This window comes from Micropterus dolomieu, linkage group LG12, assembly GCF_021292245.1.
Source record: "Micropterus dolomieu isolate WLL.071019.BEF.003 ecotype Adirondacks linkage group LG12, ASM2129224v1, whole genome shotgun sequence".
In the NCBI taxonomy this organism is placed as follows: domain Eukaryota; kingdom Metazoa; phylum Chordata; class Actinopteri; order Centrarchiformes; family Centrarchidae; genus Micropterus; species Micropterus dolomieu.
This window is the reverse complement of record NC_060161.1, coordinates 13,249,185-13,269,628: the sequence shown is the minus strand read 5'-3', so window position 1 is coordinate 13,269,628 and position 20,444 is coordinate 13,249,185. Positions and strand designations below refer to the sequence as shown.

General features: G+C 40.4%; 1 protein-coding gene and 1 long non-coding RNA gene across 4 annotated transcripts in view; both read right to left on the bottom strand.

The window, feature by feature from the left end:
• serpinh2 (serine (or cysteine) peptidase inhibitor, clade H, member 2) overlaps positions 1-20,444 on the bottom strand; it is a 114,215-nt gene that overhangs the window by 25,752 nt on the left and 68,019 nt on the right. For 2 of the 3 annotated variants that reach the window (XM_046065074.1, XM_046065076.1), the window contains exon 4: positions 17,580-17,666. In XM_046065074.1, the coding sequence (XP_045921030.1) occupies positions 17,580-17,666 (87 nt within the window). Of the gene's footprint in view, positions 1-17,579; positions 17,767-20,444 lie in introns of those variants that run through there. The other variant, XM_046065079.1, reaches the window with a different exon arrangement.
• On the bottom strand, positions 636-16,847 carry LOC123980601. Its single transcript, XR_006827529.1, has 2 exons — positions 16,677-16,847; positions 636-912 (listed from the first exon to the last, which is right to left on the bottom strand). It is a non-coding gene; the product is annotated as an uncharacterized LOC123980601 (long non-coding RNA).

Sequence of the window (20,444 nt, the reverse complement as noted above, 5' to 3'; positions counted from 1 at the left end):
GAAGGATTTTGCCCTCCTCTCCCTCCATGTCAGTTCATTTCTAGCACAGAGTGCAGAGTGCAGAGCATGCATCTATCAGCAATAGAGATATAAGCTGCTATAAATGTCAAAGGTCAACTTGTGATATTATTCTGCTGTTAATGGCCCACCGTGTCACAGGGCCTCGAATATCCCTGGAAATGACAGCTCAGACAGCTGCATAGTGTGTGTGCTTGTGTGTGTCATATCAAGAGGCCGTGACACCACCTTGCAGTGAGTCATGTGACAGCGACTTATAACGCTCTTTTAAATCAGAAGCGGGCTTCAAACTTAAAAGAATTTTTGTAGACTCATCCATATCCAGCAACACACACACACACACACACAGTGACACATACAAAAACACTACTGGCCAACCAGCCAGCCTCTGCACAGTATTGACTTTAGTTTATAGCTCCACTTTGGCCCTTTACATTCTCTAAAGAACTAAAAATGCAGCGATGAAAAAAAAGAAGACATTTAATGGCATTTAGCTTAAGTATGCGGGCGTGTTGGGTATAATGTGACCATGCATTAATTCAGTTTGCATTCATCAAAATTACATCAGTTTCAGCATTTTCCAGTGTTAAGTGAAAAGATGTGCACTGAGAGGCTTGTAAATATTACTTCAGTTTAATTCCAAAGTGGCCACAGGTGCAGCCCTCATGCATTTATTAAATACATTTAAATTTTTAAACTGTTGAATTGCATTGTGTTGTGATGCCGTTCTGCAGATTCAGTTCTTGTCTCTCCCTCCTGCTGCAATGAGCAATAAGAGACTCCAGGATATGTAAGGGGGGCAATGTCCGCCACATCCACATTTTTGAAGATTCCCAGGAAGATTAAGAGCAAACCTTTTGTAGATCTAAACTGTGCATTCTTTTCTTCTTTAGACTGATGAAAGCAAGAGCACAAGATTATTGTCGTCATTTGGAAAATTTCAACATCAACAATTTAGTATCGCATTAATTTGAGACATAAAAACAATCACCATAGCTGAGTCAATTGGCAGCCTTTACTGGCCTACAGGGGCTCCATTATACATTATCTTTGCAGCAGAAAGTCTTTGAAACAGCAATTATGGGAAATGTGGACTTAGTGCTGAAAATACTTGTGACGTGGAGTGGAGTTGTCTTTGCTATTGTTTAAACTGATTACAGCATTTATACCAAGATACTGTCTCCATTTAAATGATGATTGAAGTCACTTTCAGATTTGTGCATGAATGCAGTCATTTAGCAGAGAAAACGATTATAATATTTTATAGTTTTTGGAGGACACTGTTCAGCCAAGCTATAAACGATGTCACAAGAAATACCTGATTGGGTATGATTCATTTCTTTTGCCTGTGGCCCTGCATTGTGCTCCATCCAGTTCTCATTTCAAAACTTCTGTTTTTCATTTCATTAATAAATGCAGTTGGAAGACCAGTGGTTGAAAAAAAAAATAACCCTTTCTGATCTAAGAGTAAAAGGAGCAAATGGAGCCAGTCAAAATGGAGCTAAATTTAAACCTGCAGTGTGGAACTTTTGTCTGCCCTTCTGACAGTGAGAGTAATTACGCAAACACTGTTCATGGGTGCTCATGATGTATGTCTACAGGTGAGCTCACCCCAGGCTCGTGTTCAGAAATAGTTGCTAAAAGACATTTCCACAGTTCCATGACAATAATCCCTTATTTAGGTAGAGTAAATGTAACAGCTACATAGCTCACTCCAACATGTCCAAGGGCAGTAACGCGACATCTGTGTCTACCCTCAGTCCCTTATCTTCTCTTACCGCTCGCCTGCGAGTTTTATTTTTACTGTAATCCTAGTTTCATTCTTATCTGGAGCATCAGAAACTTTTCTTGGACACATCTAAGGTTTTCCCGTCATAGTCTCTGCCATACTCCTAGTAGCTGTAGCCTAGTTGTTATGGTTGCTCCACAGTCATGTAGAGACAGTAACATCATCTCTGTTCAGTTTCAATTGAAGTGGATTTATTGGCATGACGGCATACAATATGTTGCCAAAGCATATTAACACAAACTATGCCATCATAATAAACAAAATAAACAATTCTCAACATTAGACACTCTCTCCTCTTTTTTTTTGTCTGGGAGTGGGAGGATAAGTCAGAGCGCTAGTTTTAGTTGCCTGCCAGTTATTTGCCACCTAGCTAGGTGCACATGCTTCCTAATTTGCTAATTTGAGGGAAGTAGCTAATGCAGTGTTAATCATGTGAGAGATTGAGAGGCATGTGGTGAGAACTTGTTCCTAAGTTACATTGTTGCTTGTGAAAAACAATGACACAAAGACAGGCCACATAAAGTCATGCAGCTAATGCGTAAGTAACATCCGCCTTAGCTAATGTCAGCTGCATACAGCTCCCGACATTAAAGCTACGCGCTGTGGTACCACTCCCTCATTTGTGTGAGAGTGCTAGCCTAGAGATGTGAGAGTGGAGCCGAGGAAAATTTGACATATTAAATAGGTTGCTCTGCATGGCCATATAGGCCATAGTTTGAATTCACAGTTGCAGATCAAATATGGAAGATGAAGTCAAACAGCAAACCTAATGCTTGCACACAAAAAAACTGTATTGTGTTAGATGGATGGTAAAACAAGGAAAAGGACTGTTGAATGAAGACGGTTTAGTTCATTTAAGCTCTTAGTGTTTGTATGTGGGTGTTTTTATAGGAATGTGGATCTTTCAGATCAATTTAACAAGTGCCTATGATCATGTTCCACATTTGATCGTGTGTCTTGTGGTGTGGGGTACTGGTCTTGGTCTTGACTTGGTCTCAACCACTGAAACTCAATACACTCTGTTGTGGTCATGACTTGGTCTCGGTTTGGGTGGTATTGACTGCAACACTAGCTTACAGACTTTATAGCAAACTAATGAAAAACTGAATTATGGTTCATGTTAATGCAAACTCAACTGTAATTGACTGTGTTTTTGACTAGCTACACTTTTCTTTATGTACAGCAGATCCCAAGACCACCGTGCAGGACATCACATGACACCCTCAGATAATGCAACCTTTTTAGAAAATGACACCAATTCTAGTTTTTCTCTGCCCTCAAACACCCTCATCCTGTTGCACTACCTGGCTTGATTTACGGTCGTCAAGGTAACCACTCCATTATAAGCCTAATAGCTTGCACAGAACAATGCATGTCATAATTTTGACAAATTTCTGTATGGCTCGCTGGAAAATCCTTGTCATCATAATTGCGATTACATGTGTGTGTACCACAGCTTGAGCACGTACCTGGGCACCTGGGATATATTTTTTAAATGGTCTTTTTCTGACAGCACAGACAAAGAGGGCAGAATAAGCGCCCCACTGAAATCGGTTCTATGCAGCTTTCTCTCAGACACCTACTGTTTGCTGTTTTTCTTTTTGAAGGCGATTAAATTTTTTTCCCCCTTAACAATTTCTTATTCAGACAGCAGGAGGCTGACAGAGGCACAAGAGAAACGTTCTGCGCGGTCAGGACTCTATGAGCTACAATGATACACAGCGGTGAAATTCAAAAGAAGCAGCTCCTTTGCAGTGGGATCATATTCCTACTTTGTAGAAGTGATGAGAGCAGCACAGAGACATGGTAATAAACCAGGAGGCTGCTATGCTGAGGCCTTTTGCATAATGAACAGTATAATTATTTTCTGTTCCTGTACTGTATTGTGTCGGGTGTTAATCCTAACAGATCAGCTCAGGTGGACAGACGGCAGTAAAGAGCGGAGAGGCTGTTGCAGGATTTAGCGTGCTGTGGCCTCAGCTGTAATGAAACAGGTGGATACAGTGGAGTTAGAGGAGGGAGCTGTAATCGGGGAGGCTGTCTGCTTTATTACCCCACTGTCTTGCCATGAGGGCGCCACACACACAAAAGCACGCATATGAGAAAAAGAGCAGAAGGGTAGAAAGAGAACGAAAGAGAGAGAACCAATCTGAATGTGTGAAGTACAGAACCAGAGGGGGAGGAAGGGGAAGCAATCAGCCGCCTGGTCCTAATCATGTTCCTCTCTCTTTCCCTTTCACTGAAGCCCTGCTCCCAGCTCCGCATTTGGACGCATTAAGTTGCCAAAATTATTTCATAAGCATCTCGGCCTTCACCACCAGCGAAGGAGGAATGCAAGGGAATGATGTACAAGGCACTGATTAGACCTAATTATGAATCCTGATTAAGGCTTTTAATTAGTCGAGCCAGCACTTCAGCTGGAGAGGGCGGCAGAGATGGAGAAGGCAGTGGGAGAGAAAGGGGGAGGAGAGGAGGGTGGAGGATTTGGGGGAAAGTATATGAGGAAGAGCCTGTGGAGAGGAGTATGGTGGGGAGAGAGCATGCAAAAGAATGTAGGAGAGAGAGGCAAGGTTGGAATATTAATATAATATTGCCAATACTGAATATTATGTAGAATACTAATAATATAATAATAATGAAAAGCAGAGAATATGTCACACATGGGGCAGAAAAGATGAGATAGGTGGGGCAAGAGCTTGATCTGATTTAAGCCAAAACTAAATCAGCAGGTCATATTCTTTTTGTGAGCCCCTACTCAAAGTAGTTGACAGTGGCTTATGAAAGATAGCGATAGAAATCTTCTTCAATAATACTCGACAAGCAATTTCTGGACAGGGATATGCAAGAGGGTGGCCCAGTTCAATGTCAACCCAAATTAATGAAAATTATGATATCATGGTACAGCTATTTTTATACAGGATTGGAAACTGAAATGGTGTTAGAACAGTGCAAGCTACACTGCGGGAGAAATTACTAAGCTATAACAAAGCTGCCACCAAAAGAGACGCAAGTAAGTTTAAGCTCTTTCAAAACAGTAGCTGACCACTATTGAAGCTGAGCTTGACAGTTCTTTCTTGACCTGGAAGTCAGGAGTTGACAAAACAATCTTGACTTAAGGTCCACTTACTCACTTTCAGCTGTATCCCATGCTCTTCATCAGCTGATGGAGTATACAGGTAGCCTATCCTAAATACATTGTAGAATTAGAGTTCTGGTTCATTCGCAGTATCTCAACAGCCCCACTTTCAGCAGGGGTTGTAGCCAGTTTAGTGTTATGTTCACTGACCATCGGTGGGGGACACTAAGTGTATTTACTCAAATACTATACAATAAGTTAGAGGTATTTGTACTTTACTTTTCATGCAACTTCTACTACACTACATCAGAGGGAAATACTTTATACGATTTTCTTTGTGTATGTTTAATAATTTTGAGGTTTGGACTGACAAAACGAGCATTATGAAGGTGTCACTTTGGGCTCTGGGCAATTGTGACAACATTTCTCACTGTTATACATTTTTTACAATCGATTAATGGAGAAAAATGTCATGTTAGCAGATAAATCCAAACTGAAAAAAGCCATTAATTGCAGTCAGATACAACATAGTTGAACGTCAACCAACTACAGCAGTAAAATCCTGTTTTTACATTAAGTACAGTTTCCTGATTCTACAATTATACTTACATACTTAAGTAACAATTTCAATGCAGTAATTTTACTTGTAACAGAGTATTTTTACAGTGAGGTATTATTACTTTTATGTAAAGGATCTGAATACTTCATCCAGCACTGCTGACCGTGGTTGCTAACACGGACTACTGGTCACTACCACTAGGGGCGCTGAAGATAGTGGTCTGGACTTCTCTTTTTTGGCTGTTCTGCCATCCCTCTCTGTTGCTGTTGGCATGTAACAGATTTACCCTGCCTCTCGTCTTGTGAAAGCACAGATTGCACCTGTTGCCTATTGGCTGGAATAGTGTTGTCCACTTTGATTGTTTCCCATTTACAGAGCCAGGGATGGGTACAAACACCAGATTTTTTTTTCTGCGCATACATAGAACAGATAGCTAATGGGACCATGAGAAGTTATTTGATGAATTTGACAAAAAGTGTAGCGGATAAGCTTTCTCTAGAACTGCATAACCCACCTTTAACTTAGACAGAACCTGCGACTGTAATGCTCATACTGTAATAATCAATTGATCGGCCACAATGAGGGTGCTCACACTGAACCACCTGGCAGTTTTGTCCATTGACAATTTCAATAAATTTTATTCAAACAAGACAACCACATCTTTAATGTTGACAAAAGAGACAAAGGCAGCATAGGCACTTTGTGCACCACTGAGAATAAAAGGAAAATATAGACGCTGATGAGCAGAAAGATGTTCAGTTTTGTATCGCATAGGTCTAAAGTCAAGACTACAGTTTTAGCTACATGTAAAATACTACTCCAATAATATCGTAACAAGCTCACTACATTTATAATCGATCATCCCAGAGCCTGATCAGGTGTTCAGGCAATTAATCAGTTGTCATGACTCCCCTCAAACTGCACGTCCAATGACAACTGATTTGGCATAAATGTGTCTTGATTCTAGAATTATTTTTATATATATATATATATATATATATAAATTTTGATAAAGTTACTTCATATCAAATACTATAACGTCCTTTCTAATGATAGTCTTTGTTTTTTTCCCATAAATGCATTTTACTTGTGTGAGTGGTAGTAAGTTAAACAGTTAATCCATATAAATGTGTTTCTCTGCTGCTGGGGCTGTGTAAATTAATGAGTAGCTTCAATAGGTGGAAATTGCAGCTAAGCTACAGGCAACTCTGCTAATCCCCTGAACAGGGAATATAAATGTATTTTCATAAAAGATAATCTTATCTCTGTCTTCATTTTGGAATATAGTCACTCAGGTTTTTAATCAGTATCAGTACTTTTCAACCTGACCCTCTCTAGTGCATCAGATCTATTAGTCCCGTCGGATTTTCTCTGTGGAGTACAGGGACATATGTTAAGTATGAGAAACACATCTGTGTTTTTCAGCAGTGAAATTTCCCTTTGACTTTTCCACCAGTGTTTGCATCCATCCCTGTGATCTTCCTCTGAAGGAGAGCCCTGATTTGCCTCTGTGCTGTTGATCTTCACGTTTTGACAGATCCTCGTTACAAACATAACCTCTCAGTTGTTACGTTCTTCGCCTCTCATCTTCCTTCTTTCCTCATTTTCTTGTGCTTTTCCTTTGTTCTACTTCCCATTTGGCTTTTTTTTCTGAAAGTACTTCATACATTCCCCCCCCCCCCCTCTCTCTCTCTCTCTCTCTACTGTAGACCATTTGGCACAAACCTCATCTTCCCTCCTCTCATCCCTCGCTCTCACCTCAATTTTCGGCTGTTGCATAATTAATTAGCAGCACTGTTCACTATCAATGCAATTACTCCAGAGAATGGAGAAAGAGAGAAGGAGAGAGAGGAGAGTGAGGGGGGAATAAAATGGGAGAACAGGGCCAAAATGGAGATGCCATGAAAAGCATGAAATAAAAAGCAGTAGCAAGAGAAAGGGAGAGTGATTTTAGCCCTTAAAGGGATGGAGTCAATAGGACAAAAATCAAAGTGGTCATTTTGACAATGCAAAATCCATTTGGAGGCTCAGGGATCCAGATGAAGACAACACAGGTTTGGTTCAAAATGGAACTCATATTAAAAATAGACTCTCACAAGAAAGATCAAATGACACACCTCACCACTGGCTGTGTACATTTCTGACTAAACATCTGCATATGCACAAAAGTTAAAACATCTAGTCTTCACAGCAGATATATCCATATAAGTATTGGGAAAGTGTTTGCATGTGAGCAAGCCTAGCACCCATTCCCAACATTATTTATGAATTTATGTCAACACTCCCCTGTTTAATCTTGTTTGGATACAAGCCAGGCTCATTCCATTCTTGATCTGGCCCTGGCGCTGTAGATTGTGTTACACAGAGCCATATGTACCTTGGCACTATACTTATAAGAATAATTATACATAAATGGTTCAAACCTATGTTAATTCTTATTCCCGCAATGCTGTATACTTTGGGTGGGTGACTATATGAAAAAACTATCTGCACATGCTGCAATAAAATCAAGCTTGTAGAAAGAGATATTTATTCACACTCTATCAATGTTATCGAAACTGAGTGTGAGCCCTTGTTGAAAGCTCTGATGTCATGAAAAAGTCTGTGGTTTCAAATGAAGTGTCACATATGGTGTAAAGCATGCGTGAAGGTATGCACATTCTTAACAATAAATACCAGATTCTGCGAGGAAAAGTATTTTTCTTTAGTCCAAATAGATTATTCATACATCTGGCCGCTCCTATTTTTTTTATATTACAGTGACTGGCCCAAAGGGAGGCTCTACAATTACAGGTCAAAACAAGGTGACGTATTTGTTAGTGATTGACCTAGATTAGTACAGCAGCATTTGCTGGAAATGACATTTCTGCTATTGTCTGGTTTGTAACAGGTCTATCGGCTTGTTATACAACAGTGAAGTCAATTTCAATTTCAGCAAAACTACTCCAGTAAAACCTACAGTATCACCACCTGCAGATGACAAATTATTTTGTCAACAGCACCATTTTCACTCTGAGACATTTACTAAAGCCCCTTGTAAAAAGAAAGACTTAAAGTGGAAAATAGCACCATAGCCCCTTGTTTCATTCCACGCAGTAACTTTGATCATTTACGTGCAAATGGCCTTTAGTAGGGATTTAGCCAAGACCCATTACTTACTCTGTGGCAATTAACACAAAGCCAGTGCATTCAAGGATCGATGCCATTTGTCTGTCATTAGTTTGTTAGCCAGACATCATATTACACTGTTGGGATGCTGGAGTCCAGTATTTCATCCGTGACTGAGGGATCTGGGGAGTTTGATGCATATGGAGAGGCTCAGCAAACCAAATCATCAACAGAGAGAAAATGTTCTCTAGGGTCTGACAACCCATAAATGACAGATGGACTAATACGACTTAATTCTTTCCGCCTGTAATTCTTTGTCCTGTTCTTAACAATGTAATTGCAATTCAAGGTTGGATGTATTTTCACATACAATGCAACTTGTGTCGTATGCTATTTTTGGCAGTCTGCCACATTTCATTTCTACGCCCACACATAAAATGCCAAGTCTATTTGATCCCATTCAGATACCGATCTTCTTTATATTGGAAATAATAAACAGGATGTGTTAAAAGCAGGTCAAGTAAAGAGAGAGAGACATACAGAGAAAGCTATTTCAGTGTAGCCTGTTGCCCTATTCATCTGCAGCCCATTCAGTTTCATTTCATTGTAGTTTCTATGGCTTTACTTTCAGACATTCATTACAGAAATAGCAATTCTATGAGCATTAATGAGTGAGCCACACAAAATGCCAACAAAGTGGAAAGGAAAACACTTTTAAAAGAACGTATTAAGACAACACACATATACAATCATTTGCATGCATACACACACACACACACACACACACACACACACAGAAGTAACTAGGAAGGTATTCCTAATTACAGGCAAATGTATTCATTGATATTGTTGCAGCACTTTATCATTGGTGGATGTGATTTGCATTGAAATGTTTTTTTGCTGTTGTGTTAATTGTTTACTATGGGCTAATTAAAGCCGCCTGTCATTAATAATGATCACTGCTCTCTGCAGATGGAGGCAATGGTGACAGACCCTGACAGAGGGAGGACGGAGAACAAAAGGGACTGACAGAGAGAGAGAGAGAGAGTCAGGGTCTGTCACCATTGCCTCCATCTGCAGAGAGCAGTGAGGGGGGGAGCACGGCTCTGGGGATGGCAATGTTGGTCTATTATTCTGTCTGTCCATCACTTGGTCTAAACTGACTTATCTCAACAACTATTGGATGAAATACATTTTGTGCAGCCATCGTCCCCAGGGCGCTTACATTTTTAAAGTAAGTCAGTAAACTTTATTTGTAGGCTGTAGCACTTTTCACAGACACAAGTCACAAAGTGCTTCACAAAACCATTAACATACAACAACAAGAACACATCAAATAAAGTGACCACCCGAGCCTTGTGAAGAAAAAGTGAGCTAAAAACACATACATATATATTTATATATAAATAAAAAGTAAATATAACAAATAAATAAACAGTAGGCCTAAGTGGTAAAAGTACACAATAAATACATAGTACGTAATAAAATACACAAAATAAATACATAAGAGCCAGACCTGGTGCGTACCGAACGTCAGTACACAACTATTGCTTGGCGTGTTAGGCAAACACTGTACATACAGTAACAGAAGACAACAGCGCCAAGCTCTTCAAATCAGTTTCACTTTGTAGTTTTTCACACATATATCACTGAATGCACAAGAATAAGAAATCGCATCTAACGTTGCACGACACCACAGTGTACCATGTCACGTGACTGCTCAGAAACAGATTTATTACAAAACCAAACATAATAGTCCTGTTACACACTCAACTGCGAGGGGGTAATATCCATACGATATTCACAATGCCGCTCATTCCCTCACCATATTCACCAGCTTTATTCTTTGCATACATTCATCATATTCATTTTGGAAATGCTTTACACTATGATATCTCCAAGGTGAAGATATACTACATAGGCTATATAATATGTAATTCAGTGATAAACATCGAAGATTTGGCAGCATGAAAAAGATAACTATCATTTAAACTAATCACAGAAAGTGTGATTGCAGATGTTGTAATAAGATGTGTGGACGGTGTGTGTACACATTTTATGTGTCTTCTCATGCTTGTAATGTTTCTGCATCTATGGCCTGTTTGTGTGGGTGAGTGTGTGTGAAAGACAGACGAGAGCTTTGTGCAGGCTCATGTCAATCACTCTTAGCTGGAGTGGATGTGTTTGTTAGGGCATGTCTTTCTCCATCACGGAAAGTCTATCCACATTAGATCCCATGGCAGAATTAAGTGGCACTGCTGCAGGTACATGGCGGCCAGGAGTGGTTATATCTTCATTTACCGCTGGCAGCTGGTGATTTGCTCCTGTGCACATCTCACAGGTCTGTATATATGTGTGTGTGTGTGTGTGTGTGTGTGTGTGTGTGTGTGTGTGTGTGTGTGTGTGTGCGTGCATGCATGCAGGAGTAAATGGGGAGTGAAGAGATTTCAACTCAAGCTGATCGACTGTGTGTATATCACATGTAGCGATAGGTGTGTGTCTTTGTGTGTCTGTGAGAGACAGAATAGATGGAGTGATAGATGGTAAATGTGAGGAGATGGCTAATCTCTATTGATAAGGGAGGAAAGATCACAGGTGAAGGTTGCTGAAGATCAGTAGAAACCAGGCTGGTTCTCTAAAAACAATCTGGGCTGGACACACTTGGGAATGCAACTCACAAATGAAACCAGATCAAATGAGCTACGCAGTGGGGCAGAGTGTTGTACATTGAGTGTGTAGACTAGTTTCACAAGTCAAGCTCCAAAAACACTGGATCCTGCACTTACAGAAATGCAACTCAATAGAATATTTTCAAATCAAAAACCCACATCTTTCAAACTTTATAACAGACTTTCTGCAATAAATATGCACTCCTTAAGCGCAAGCTAATTAGGGGTTACCCCAAACAGAGAAGATTCGATGATTCCAAAGGCGGAGCCTGATTCGACTCCCAATTTCACAGTTGAACCACTTTTTGCAGAGGCATTATGAAATGAGGATCGTACCATTTTGGCTATATGGAGGTGCTCAACGTCTGATTTTACATGGTAGTGATCGGTTTCCGCCCACTAAGATAATATTCAGCCTGTTATAATATAAATATCAATAAATATTGCCCTAAATAAACAGCAATAAATTGCTGTGAATGAAAAGAAAGAAGAAGCTTTTAATAAATCTTTTCAAAGTGCGTGAATATATCCAAAATTGTAGGTAGTGCGCATGTGTGGGGTAGCGTTAGGGAGAGAGACAGAGAGCGTTTCATGCCGGTGTGCCGATCTGTGCGTGAACTTTGCAGGATGTTCGAATAATTTATCACCATTGATGAACCACACAAAGAAAATTTTCGATTTTAAACAGTACTTGGAATAGACCCGCAAGGAACCACGACGTGTATGCGGCGGCCATGCACAACTCTACACAAGACCGGTGAATGGCAGGCAAGCAGAGCAGAAAGAAAATGGTCAACAATAAGCCTCAGGTTAGCTGGAAATGTACACTGCTAGTTGTGTTAGTGTTAGTAGTGAGTAATGAATAGAGACTGTAGCTCTGCAGTTTCTCAAGATTAAAGTGCAGCTATCCATGTGTAAACACCCCCAACCAACATACACACACACAAACACACACATAGATTCGATCAGTCGACTACAGGCATTTTCCCTTAGGGGTGCTGCACAGTAGAAATGCGCGCACGACACGATTGTGTGTGGGCACGCACTTACACACTTTCCTTCAACACAGAGTGGTTGCAAGCATGGTCATATGAGGTCACTGAGGTCTGGACCTCCGTAATTATATGTATGTAAAAATAAAATCATTCGAATAAAAACCATTGATAACACGATCAACTCAAATGAAGGCCATGCGGGCGCGGCTGATTACACCATCATTACCCTCATTTCAACTTGAAAAACTTGTTCCACGCTCAGTGTTCACATTTGAGGAAACATAATACGCACATGACAGCCTTGTGCGTGCAATAACTGAGACATTTTGTGAATTTCGGGGTGGGTGAAACAGATTGAAGGGTCTCCCTATTAAGAAAGACTTTGTGCACAATTACGCTCGAGGCACAGTGGCATAACGTCATTTTAAATCTCCCCACACGCCAACAGGATCAGTCAGAATCTATCATTTATTAATATTTTGTGCTCTTCTCCACATCCAAAGGTCTCACACACAGTCCAGGTTCATACAGTGAAACTGTCTGGAGTAAGGCAGCCGTCCTCCTGATTAATCCTGAGCTCCATTAGTGCGTCTACATTTTTTTAGAAGCTAAAAGTTGAATTCTGTTTCCTCTGCCTGTCCTCTGAAGTTTATAACTACAGTTTTTAGTTTTGTTGCATAAATCTCCCACGGCATTGTTTCCATGGGTGCTGTGACATTACTGCGCCCAGTTGAAAAAGTTTAAAATGACTAACAGCAGCCTCTCTAATCATTCAAGTAAATTGTTAAAGAAAACACTCAAACATCAACACAACACAATAAAGAAATCACCTGGAAAGTGAAATGGACCGGTTCAGGTAGGATGTATCTGAGAAAATAATTTGTTGGGTTGGGGGCCGGTGGACGATTTGTACGGTCAAGCTTTTTCAGATAGGCCTATTGTCAGAGTCACAACAACGTAGCTCCTATAATTGTGACAAAACAGTGCAAACAGCTGCTGACGTCAAATTATTAGGCTGTATTATCAACCAGAGCACCCCCTGAATTCATCACTAACCTGCTGTATTTTATGTTAACAATAGTGCCCATTATTTAGTCTGCACATGTAATTTGCACACTGTGTTCCTCCCTATCAATAGGACCCCCTTACCCGTGCGCTTGAGCTTTAGAGGTAATGTTTCCCTGCGCTTGCAGCAATGCTAAGCTAAGCTAATATGTTGCTGGCAGTAGCTTCATATTTAGGCATACAGGCATCCAAGTAGTATTGATCTTGTTATCTGACTCTCAGCAAGAAAGCATCCATCTTTCAGTGACCTACAAAGCGCTCCAGCACACCAGCAGGATCAGTTAGAGTTGTGTCACTGTTGTGTTAGTACATTACAGAGCTTGTCTTTCCAGGACTGGCAAAACGTCTATGATGTTCCTTGAAGGTTTTAAGGTGACATATCCAGCAAGACAAAACAGGCATTCAAATGGCAGCAAGTGCTCCTGTTATTTTGCATGTGTGTATGCATATGCATCTTTAAGTGAGAAACACAAAGATAGAAACACGCACGGATTGTTTTGAGCCATCTGCCAATTTTACCGCCCCCCGGCAAAAACAAAATGACTATACATAAAAATAAGCACAAAGGAATTAGACTCACTGATGTGGGATATAAATTACACAGTTTGCAGCAGGTGAGCCAACCCATGTTAATTTGGACCCAGCCATGCCTACCCATGTATGCCCTTCCTCGTCCGGGCTTACATTGCCAACTACCAGCACCTGCTACCTCCCGGCACCTGCCTGAACAAACAAAAACCCTTTCATACCAGCACTGGGTTATGCTTGACTTTTTCTTTCAAAGACAACACTAATAGACTGATAGCAATTGCAAAGAGGTTATCTTAAACAAAAAACAATAAAATACTGCATGAAATAGGTGTGTAAACTTTATTTACCAACTTAGAAGCTGGGTAAACTATGTGTGTTTATCCTCTAATGGTGCCAAAGAGCTCTTTGTCTATCTCGCTGCCCCCAGGGTCCTGGCCCATGTGCCTGCCTGGTCACCATGCCTGGTCACGCAGGTCAGGACCCTGCCAGCCGCACCGGGACAAGAGACTGTGTGTGTGGAAGCATGTTTGTGTTTGTGTGTGTGTGTGTGTGTGTGTGTGTGTGTGTGTGTGTGTGTGTGTGTGTGTGTGTGTGTGTGTGTGTGTGTGTGTGTGTGTGTGTGCGCGCGCGCGTCCATCTGTTACAATCGAGGTGCATCGTGTGACAGATCACCCCTGACCCCACCCCTCTGGGAGAGAATGTGTGTGTGTGTATGTATGCAGATTGCACTAGTTACACAGTACAGATGTAGAGTGTGTTCACATGCGTCTGCCTATGAACATACATTCATTCGTCTGCTTGCATCAGGCCCCATATTTCTCTATCTATCTTTATAAGCAATAGGCGTGGCCCTCCAACCACTTACATCATCACCGTCACTCCTTTCAACACCCCCCCCCCTTCTTCGCCTGTCTGTGTATTCTGAACCAGATGGGGTGCCAGGGTCACCTCTGACCCCCCACCGCTCTGTGACTGATGGGACAGCCCAGCCCTGTCACCCCCCTCTATTGTACCCTGATGGGCATCTGACACCGCTTGGACCCATTTATTAAGAACACCACCACCACGCACCTGAGCTTCGTAATAAGTCTGCCAATCAGTGTTATTCTATAGGCAATGCATTTCAATAACTCTTTGTTGTTGCACATTCATCACAGGAGTATAATCAGTCATTTGTCATGGAGGCACCTGAGCTTTATAATAATGCTGACAATCAACGCATTAGGAATTAGAAAGCGACTGACCTGTAGTTAAAGGGTCCATTCACCCAAATGACCACAAAACATTTTCTCACCTACCTCTAGAAGTACTGACCCATGATGAGTTTTCAGATATCTTTCTCGGGGGATTTCTGCTTCCACCCCACACCAAACTATCACTTGTGGTGCTAAACCGCATTTAACAAATACATTAAATTCAATAAAAAGTGTCTTTGTCACTAAACAACAATCACACAGACCAAACCGTCAACTGTTTTATAAAGACTATTGTAATGTTCTTGTGCAGTGTGTGTAAAACACCGACTAAACACTCAGTTAAACCGTAGCCAATGAAGAGAGAGTTGTAGTAAGATTGATCCGTTACTGAGACACTTCTTCATACATGCTGTCTGTGTGGTGAAAAGGCATTGCCTCTATGACGTTCCAGAGTGGATGCAAGCAGATTAGTCTCAGAGCATACATGTCTGCTTTCCTTTCCGCATGTGGAGATAAACAGGAAGTCCCTAAACAGGAAATGACGTCATGGCGTGAAACGAAAATAATACTAATTTACAGATTATTTATTTTGAACTGTGAAGTAGTTATGTACCTCATTTCCAACTAAAAATAAAAACCAACGAAATAATTCATAAAAAATTGAGAAAGCCCTAAAGGCACCACAACTATTTCGTCAGCAGAAAGGAGTTCCTTTGAAAATAGTGATGTCTTATCCAGACCGTAACCCTACATTCGGAAAGATGGGTTGCTGCAGAATTTTTTCCCAATGTCCTTGTTCATCTCTGTGAGCCATACAAATGAAACTTTATTCATGGGTTGTAGTCAATGTGCAGAAATTTTAGAGGTGTATATCTCAAAACATTGGCACATAAATAAGTATCTGCAGTCCAGTGGAGGTGAGCTGTTTATGATGGTTTCTACCAAATACAGATACATTTTAAAGAAATTAACTTCAGTCTGTGTTTGATAATTCTTCATGGCACTAATCATCTCTGCAGTTTTTTTTCCATGTGTCTTCATGCTGTTCCCTTTGTCTGCCTCATGAACTCTTGCTGGGATGTGATGCATTGCTATTTTTGTAGTGTAAAGTGTACATGAAGGCCATAAGGAGGACGTGGATGTTTGTCTCATGGAATCTGAGGGAATGCCTTATGCCACCGCTCTGACACAAATTAGCATACAGATTCAGCCGTGGCTGTTGTAAATCCATTTTTCTTCATGCAGATCTGTAATAAACACCTTCTTTGGTTATGAGAACTAGTCTTTTTCCGTTGTGATGATGGCTTTTTTCCCCAGTGTGGGGGAAATACATCTTAGCAATTGCTATAGCGTGCTGCAATATTAAGTGTAATGCGTTTTTTTGTGGATGATCCCTATCAGTGTATCGTGTGAGATTGAAATCATATGGTTGCCTGGGCAGCGTGCAAATGTCTTTGGGGCAAAAAGATATTTCCTCCAAAATGCCAGGGAGGGTTGAAGAGGTCAATCTGCTTCCCTTACAGAAAAAAAAAATATCTCTGAGTTTTGGGAAAGAGATTTTGGTTTCCATCCATTACAAAAGTACAACTTTTAACAAATGTATTAGCTTCCATGTGGGCATATCCGGTACAGTGTATGTGGACAGTGTATAGTCATGGCCACAGCCATACCTCCAGTGTTGTCTTGTTTTGTCCCCTTCCATGCATTCCTAGCGCTCCCCTGTCTGTCTCTGTCTACGGGCGCATCCCGAGTCTCTTAAGTGCATCCACGTTTCCCTCTCTTGATTCTTTGCTTTGCGTCTCAGTCCATCCCACCAGGGATGCATGGAGAGGCGTAGGGAAAGCATGCGAGGAGAGAAGAAACAAGGAAACATGTTTTTAGAGAAATGAGACGTCCGTTTCTGATGACAGCGGCGGCTGATCACAGCTGGATCAGCTGTCAGACGGCTGTAACAGCTGTAGAGGCTTTTGATGGAGTTTGTGTCTGCACACATGTGCACTGTCACTAATAAAGGCACCCAGCAGTGGGTTTTTTTTCTCTGTAGCTGTTACCTGTTTAACAAACACCTGCACATGAATAACCTGCATTCTGTATTTATCAGAGGTACAGGATCATTTCTACTGGCAGAATGCCTTTATATTATTTATTCATTATTTTCTGTATTGATTGATTTTGTGACTTTATTATTGAATAACCCAGAATATGAACATGGTGGTTTTGAACATTGGAAATTGTTTATCAGGCTAAATGTTTCAGGTAAAATTTAAATGATCTAACTCATATCAAAGCCCATGCTCAGAAATAATCAGCCTCATGTGACTGAACGGAAATGACGAGAAATTATGTAAAAAGTGTTTCTTGCTAACAGACTCCCCGACTCTCTCTGACTTTAATTGTATCCGTAATAAAAGTTAATGGGGGAAATAACAGGTCATGAAAAATGTCTTTTCTAATAAATTAAGAAAGTTGTTTGTGGTCCTTTTGTTGTTCAGACCTACAATGAACACAGATTTTTAACTAGATGGTGAATTGGAAAAGAAATTAAATAAAATACTTAGGAGTGATATCCTTACCTGTCTTCACTCTGGTATGAAATTCCACTGATCTTGTAATGTATCAGATCAGATGACTCCTCAGAGCTCACGCCTCGCTCTTCGATCCTCGGTGCACAGATAAGACAAGAACAAGAACGACTTCCGGTTCAAGTGAGGAACAAGGAAATATCAAAGAAGAGACTTTTGATGTACCCTATGTGTATGTTTGTGTGTGTGTGTGGGAGTGGTCTCCCCTCTCGCACACCTGTCTGCTATCAGCTCGTCACCTCAGCAACACATCTACGCCTGCCTCAACTCCCACTTGTCGCTAGATCACTGCCCCAGCTCAGTGGTAGTCTAGCTCAGTCTGTTTTTGTTTTTTTTATTCGTTAGTTTTTTGTGATTAATATTCGTCTTGATTCCTAGCCTGTCACTAACTGCCTTTCCCTTGTGCCTCAGGATCAATCTCTCATCTCATGCCTGCCTCCTGCCTGCCTGCTTCCTAGCTACCTCTGCCGGCCGCACTTCCTTGCCATTCTCCAATCCTCATTTGCCCTCTGCCATAATCAGAAATACTGTCTCCTCAACCCATCTCCATCTACAGTAATTACACTTTAAGCTTAACATGAGTCTGTTTCCTGCGCTCGGGTCCCCTTTTGAAAAAATAGCTGCCCTATTTTCATTTTATGTGAACAGACGAAGTAGGACAAATTGCATGAGACACAAACTGTGTGGGAAGCAGCAAAAGCATGACCATGTCACAGATAATAAAAACATGTGGATTTGTGGTTATTGTTTTTCTGAAGGATTGACAGACGACTTACTAGAAGGATTGTCATTATAGACAACTGACTCATGAGTTTAAGTTCAAGTTAGAAAAATCTGCTTTTGATTTGTCTTATTTTGAAAACAATAGGTTACAAATCAAGTTTTGAACTGGACTGAGCCCACTGGCTTTAAATCTAAAAAACAATCCAAAAAGCTATTTGCCATCTGCAATCCATATCCTTTGGGATAATGTGCATATGCAACAGTGAAATAACCGAGAAAAAACCATTTAGGGCTTTAAAGGTCAAACGTTCACTGTGAAGTGCTGTCCGTACTCAAATGAGGCCCCGGGGGCCATGTTTTGAAGTGAGCGTTTAAAATGAGTACAGTGAATAGCACAACCAGTCATCTCTCACATTCTGAAGGTTACATTATTTAAAAAGGGCACCTAGTCCCAGAATGAAGGGCTTTCAGGACTGCATGCCACGTACAGTAGTTCTGCATTTAGCCAAAGTGCAAGACCACAGTCAACTGCTCTGACTTGAATTGGAGGTGTCATTTCAGTGTGCTTCTTCAATGTGACCTTCTTCAGGTACACTTTGGTGTTAACCTTTACATTTTAATATTGGTATGTATTTCAGCACTCACAAATGAAGGAAATGAAATGAAAATGCAAGTGGTACAATAATGACAGAAGACTTTCCTCTAGTCTGACTATAACATACTAATGGATGTAATCGTAACTGCAGCAATCCTTTCACAATATAATCCATCACAGATTACTGATTTCATACCAAAATGCTAATCAGCATTCAGTGGCACATATCTTTGTTCTCTGTAACATCTGGGATACTTTGCTGTATTACTTTGCCTCAAAATTCAGATCTGCAGTATGAAATGATTTCTTTCCATATGTTTGATTTTGCCTCATTTGCATTGGTGGACCAATGGACCTCGGATGATTTAGGAATCTAATCGACGTCTGCGTTTCATGTGTTGCCTTTCCACCAGAAAAAGTCAGTGTTTCACTCTGATTTAATCCCAAGGATTATCTCTGGAGATGACAGAAACATAATGGGTCTTCATGCTGAGCAGCTAGATGAGCCTCCTGAATTTGTACCCAAATTATCATCAACCTTTTTATTAGGAATTTCCACAGCAGCTAAATCACAGGACAAAAAACAAATGTGGGGGGTAAAAAAATTATGATGATGAATTTGATTTTTTTTTTGGAAAACAAAATTGCCCAAAATGAATGAGATGCAGATTCACATTGGGCAAAATTATCAAACGTTAACTGCAGTTTGGCGCAATATGGTAATTTCTGATGGAATTTCTCAGATTACGGACATTGCAGATTTGTATAGGATTAAGAACACGGACAACTGGTGCAATTACTACAAATCCCAGGGTGGCCTGGGGTGATATAACTTTTGTGCAAAAAGCAAATTATTATGATGCTAAATAGACAACTTATTCCAAACAGATTAGTTTGAATGTCATGATCATTTTTGATAATTTTTATCTACAGCCATAATTAACCTTTATTCAGATTGTGTTGAATGACTGCAACTCTAATCTCACAATCAAATGCCTTTGGTGCCAGAAGAAAATTGTTGCCACAGTGACAATCAACATCATTGTTTAATGGGGCCCGATTTGGATCTTTGAAAAAACTTCTGAATGATGAAGAGGTTAGAGCAGTTGTTCCCAACTTTTTTTGTCTGACAAACCCCCACAGCCCTATCAGATGGGCCTAAGTACCCCTTTATCATACCCCTTTGATAGATAGGATGGCTTTTGTTGAGTGGTATTTTTGAGTAGTTTTGGCTAAGCTTTGTATTACTACCATTGTAAAGTGACAGAAAATGGTTGTTTCAACCATTTACAGTATCTTAACTTTTTTTGTTTTTTTCTTTCTTATTTTAACTAGTCTTTTTGCAGTCTTAAGCAATTTACAATTGACTCAGGTTGGTGGAAAACTGAGGCCTTGTGCAGACCATCTCGTAACATAGTTAGAAAGTTAATGTGACAATAACTGTAAAGATCAGCATCACACAAATTTGTAAGCTTACTTGTGTGTTAAAACAAAATATGTGCATATACTGTATATTATCAAATCATAATTTCTACTTT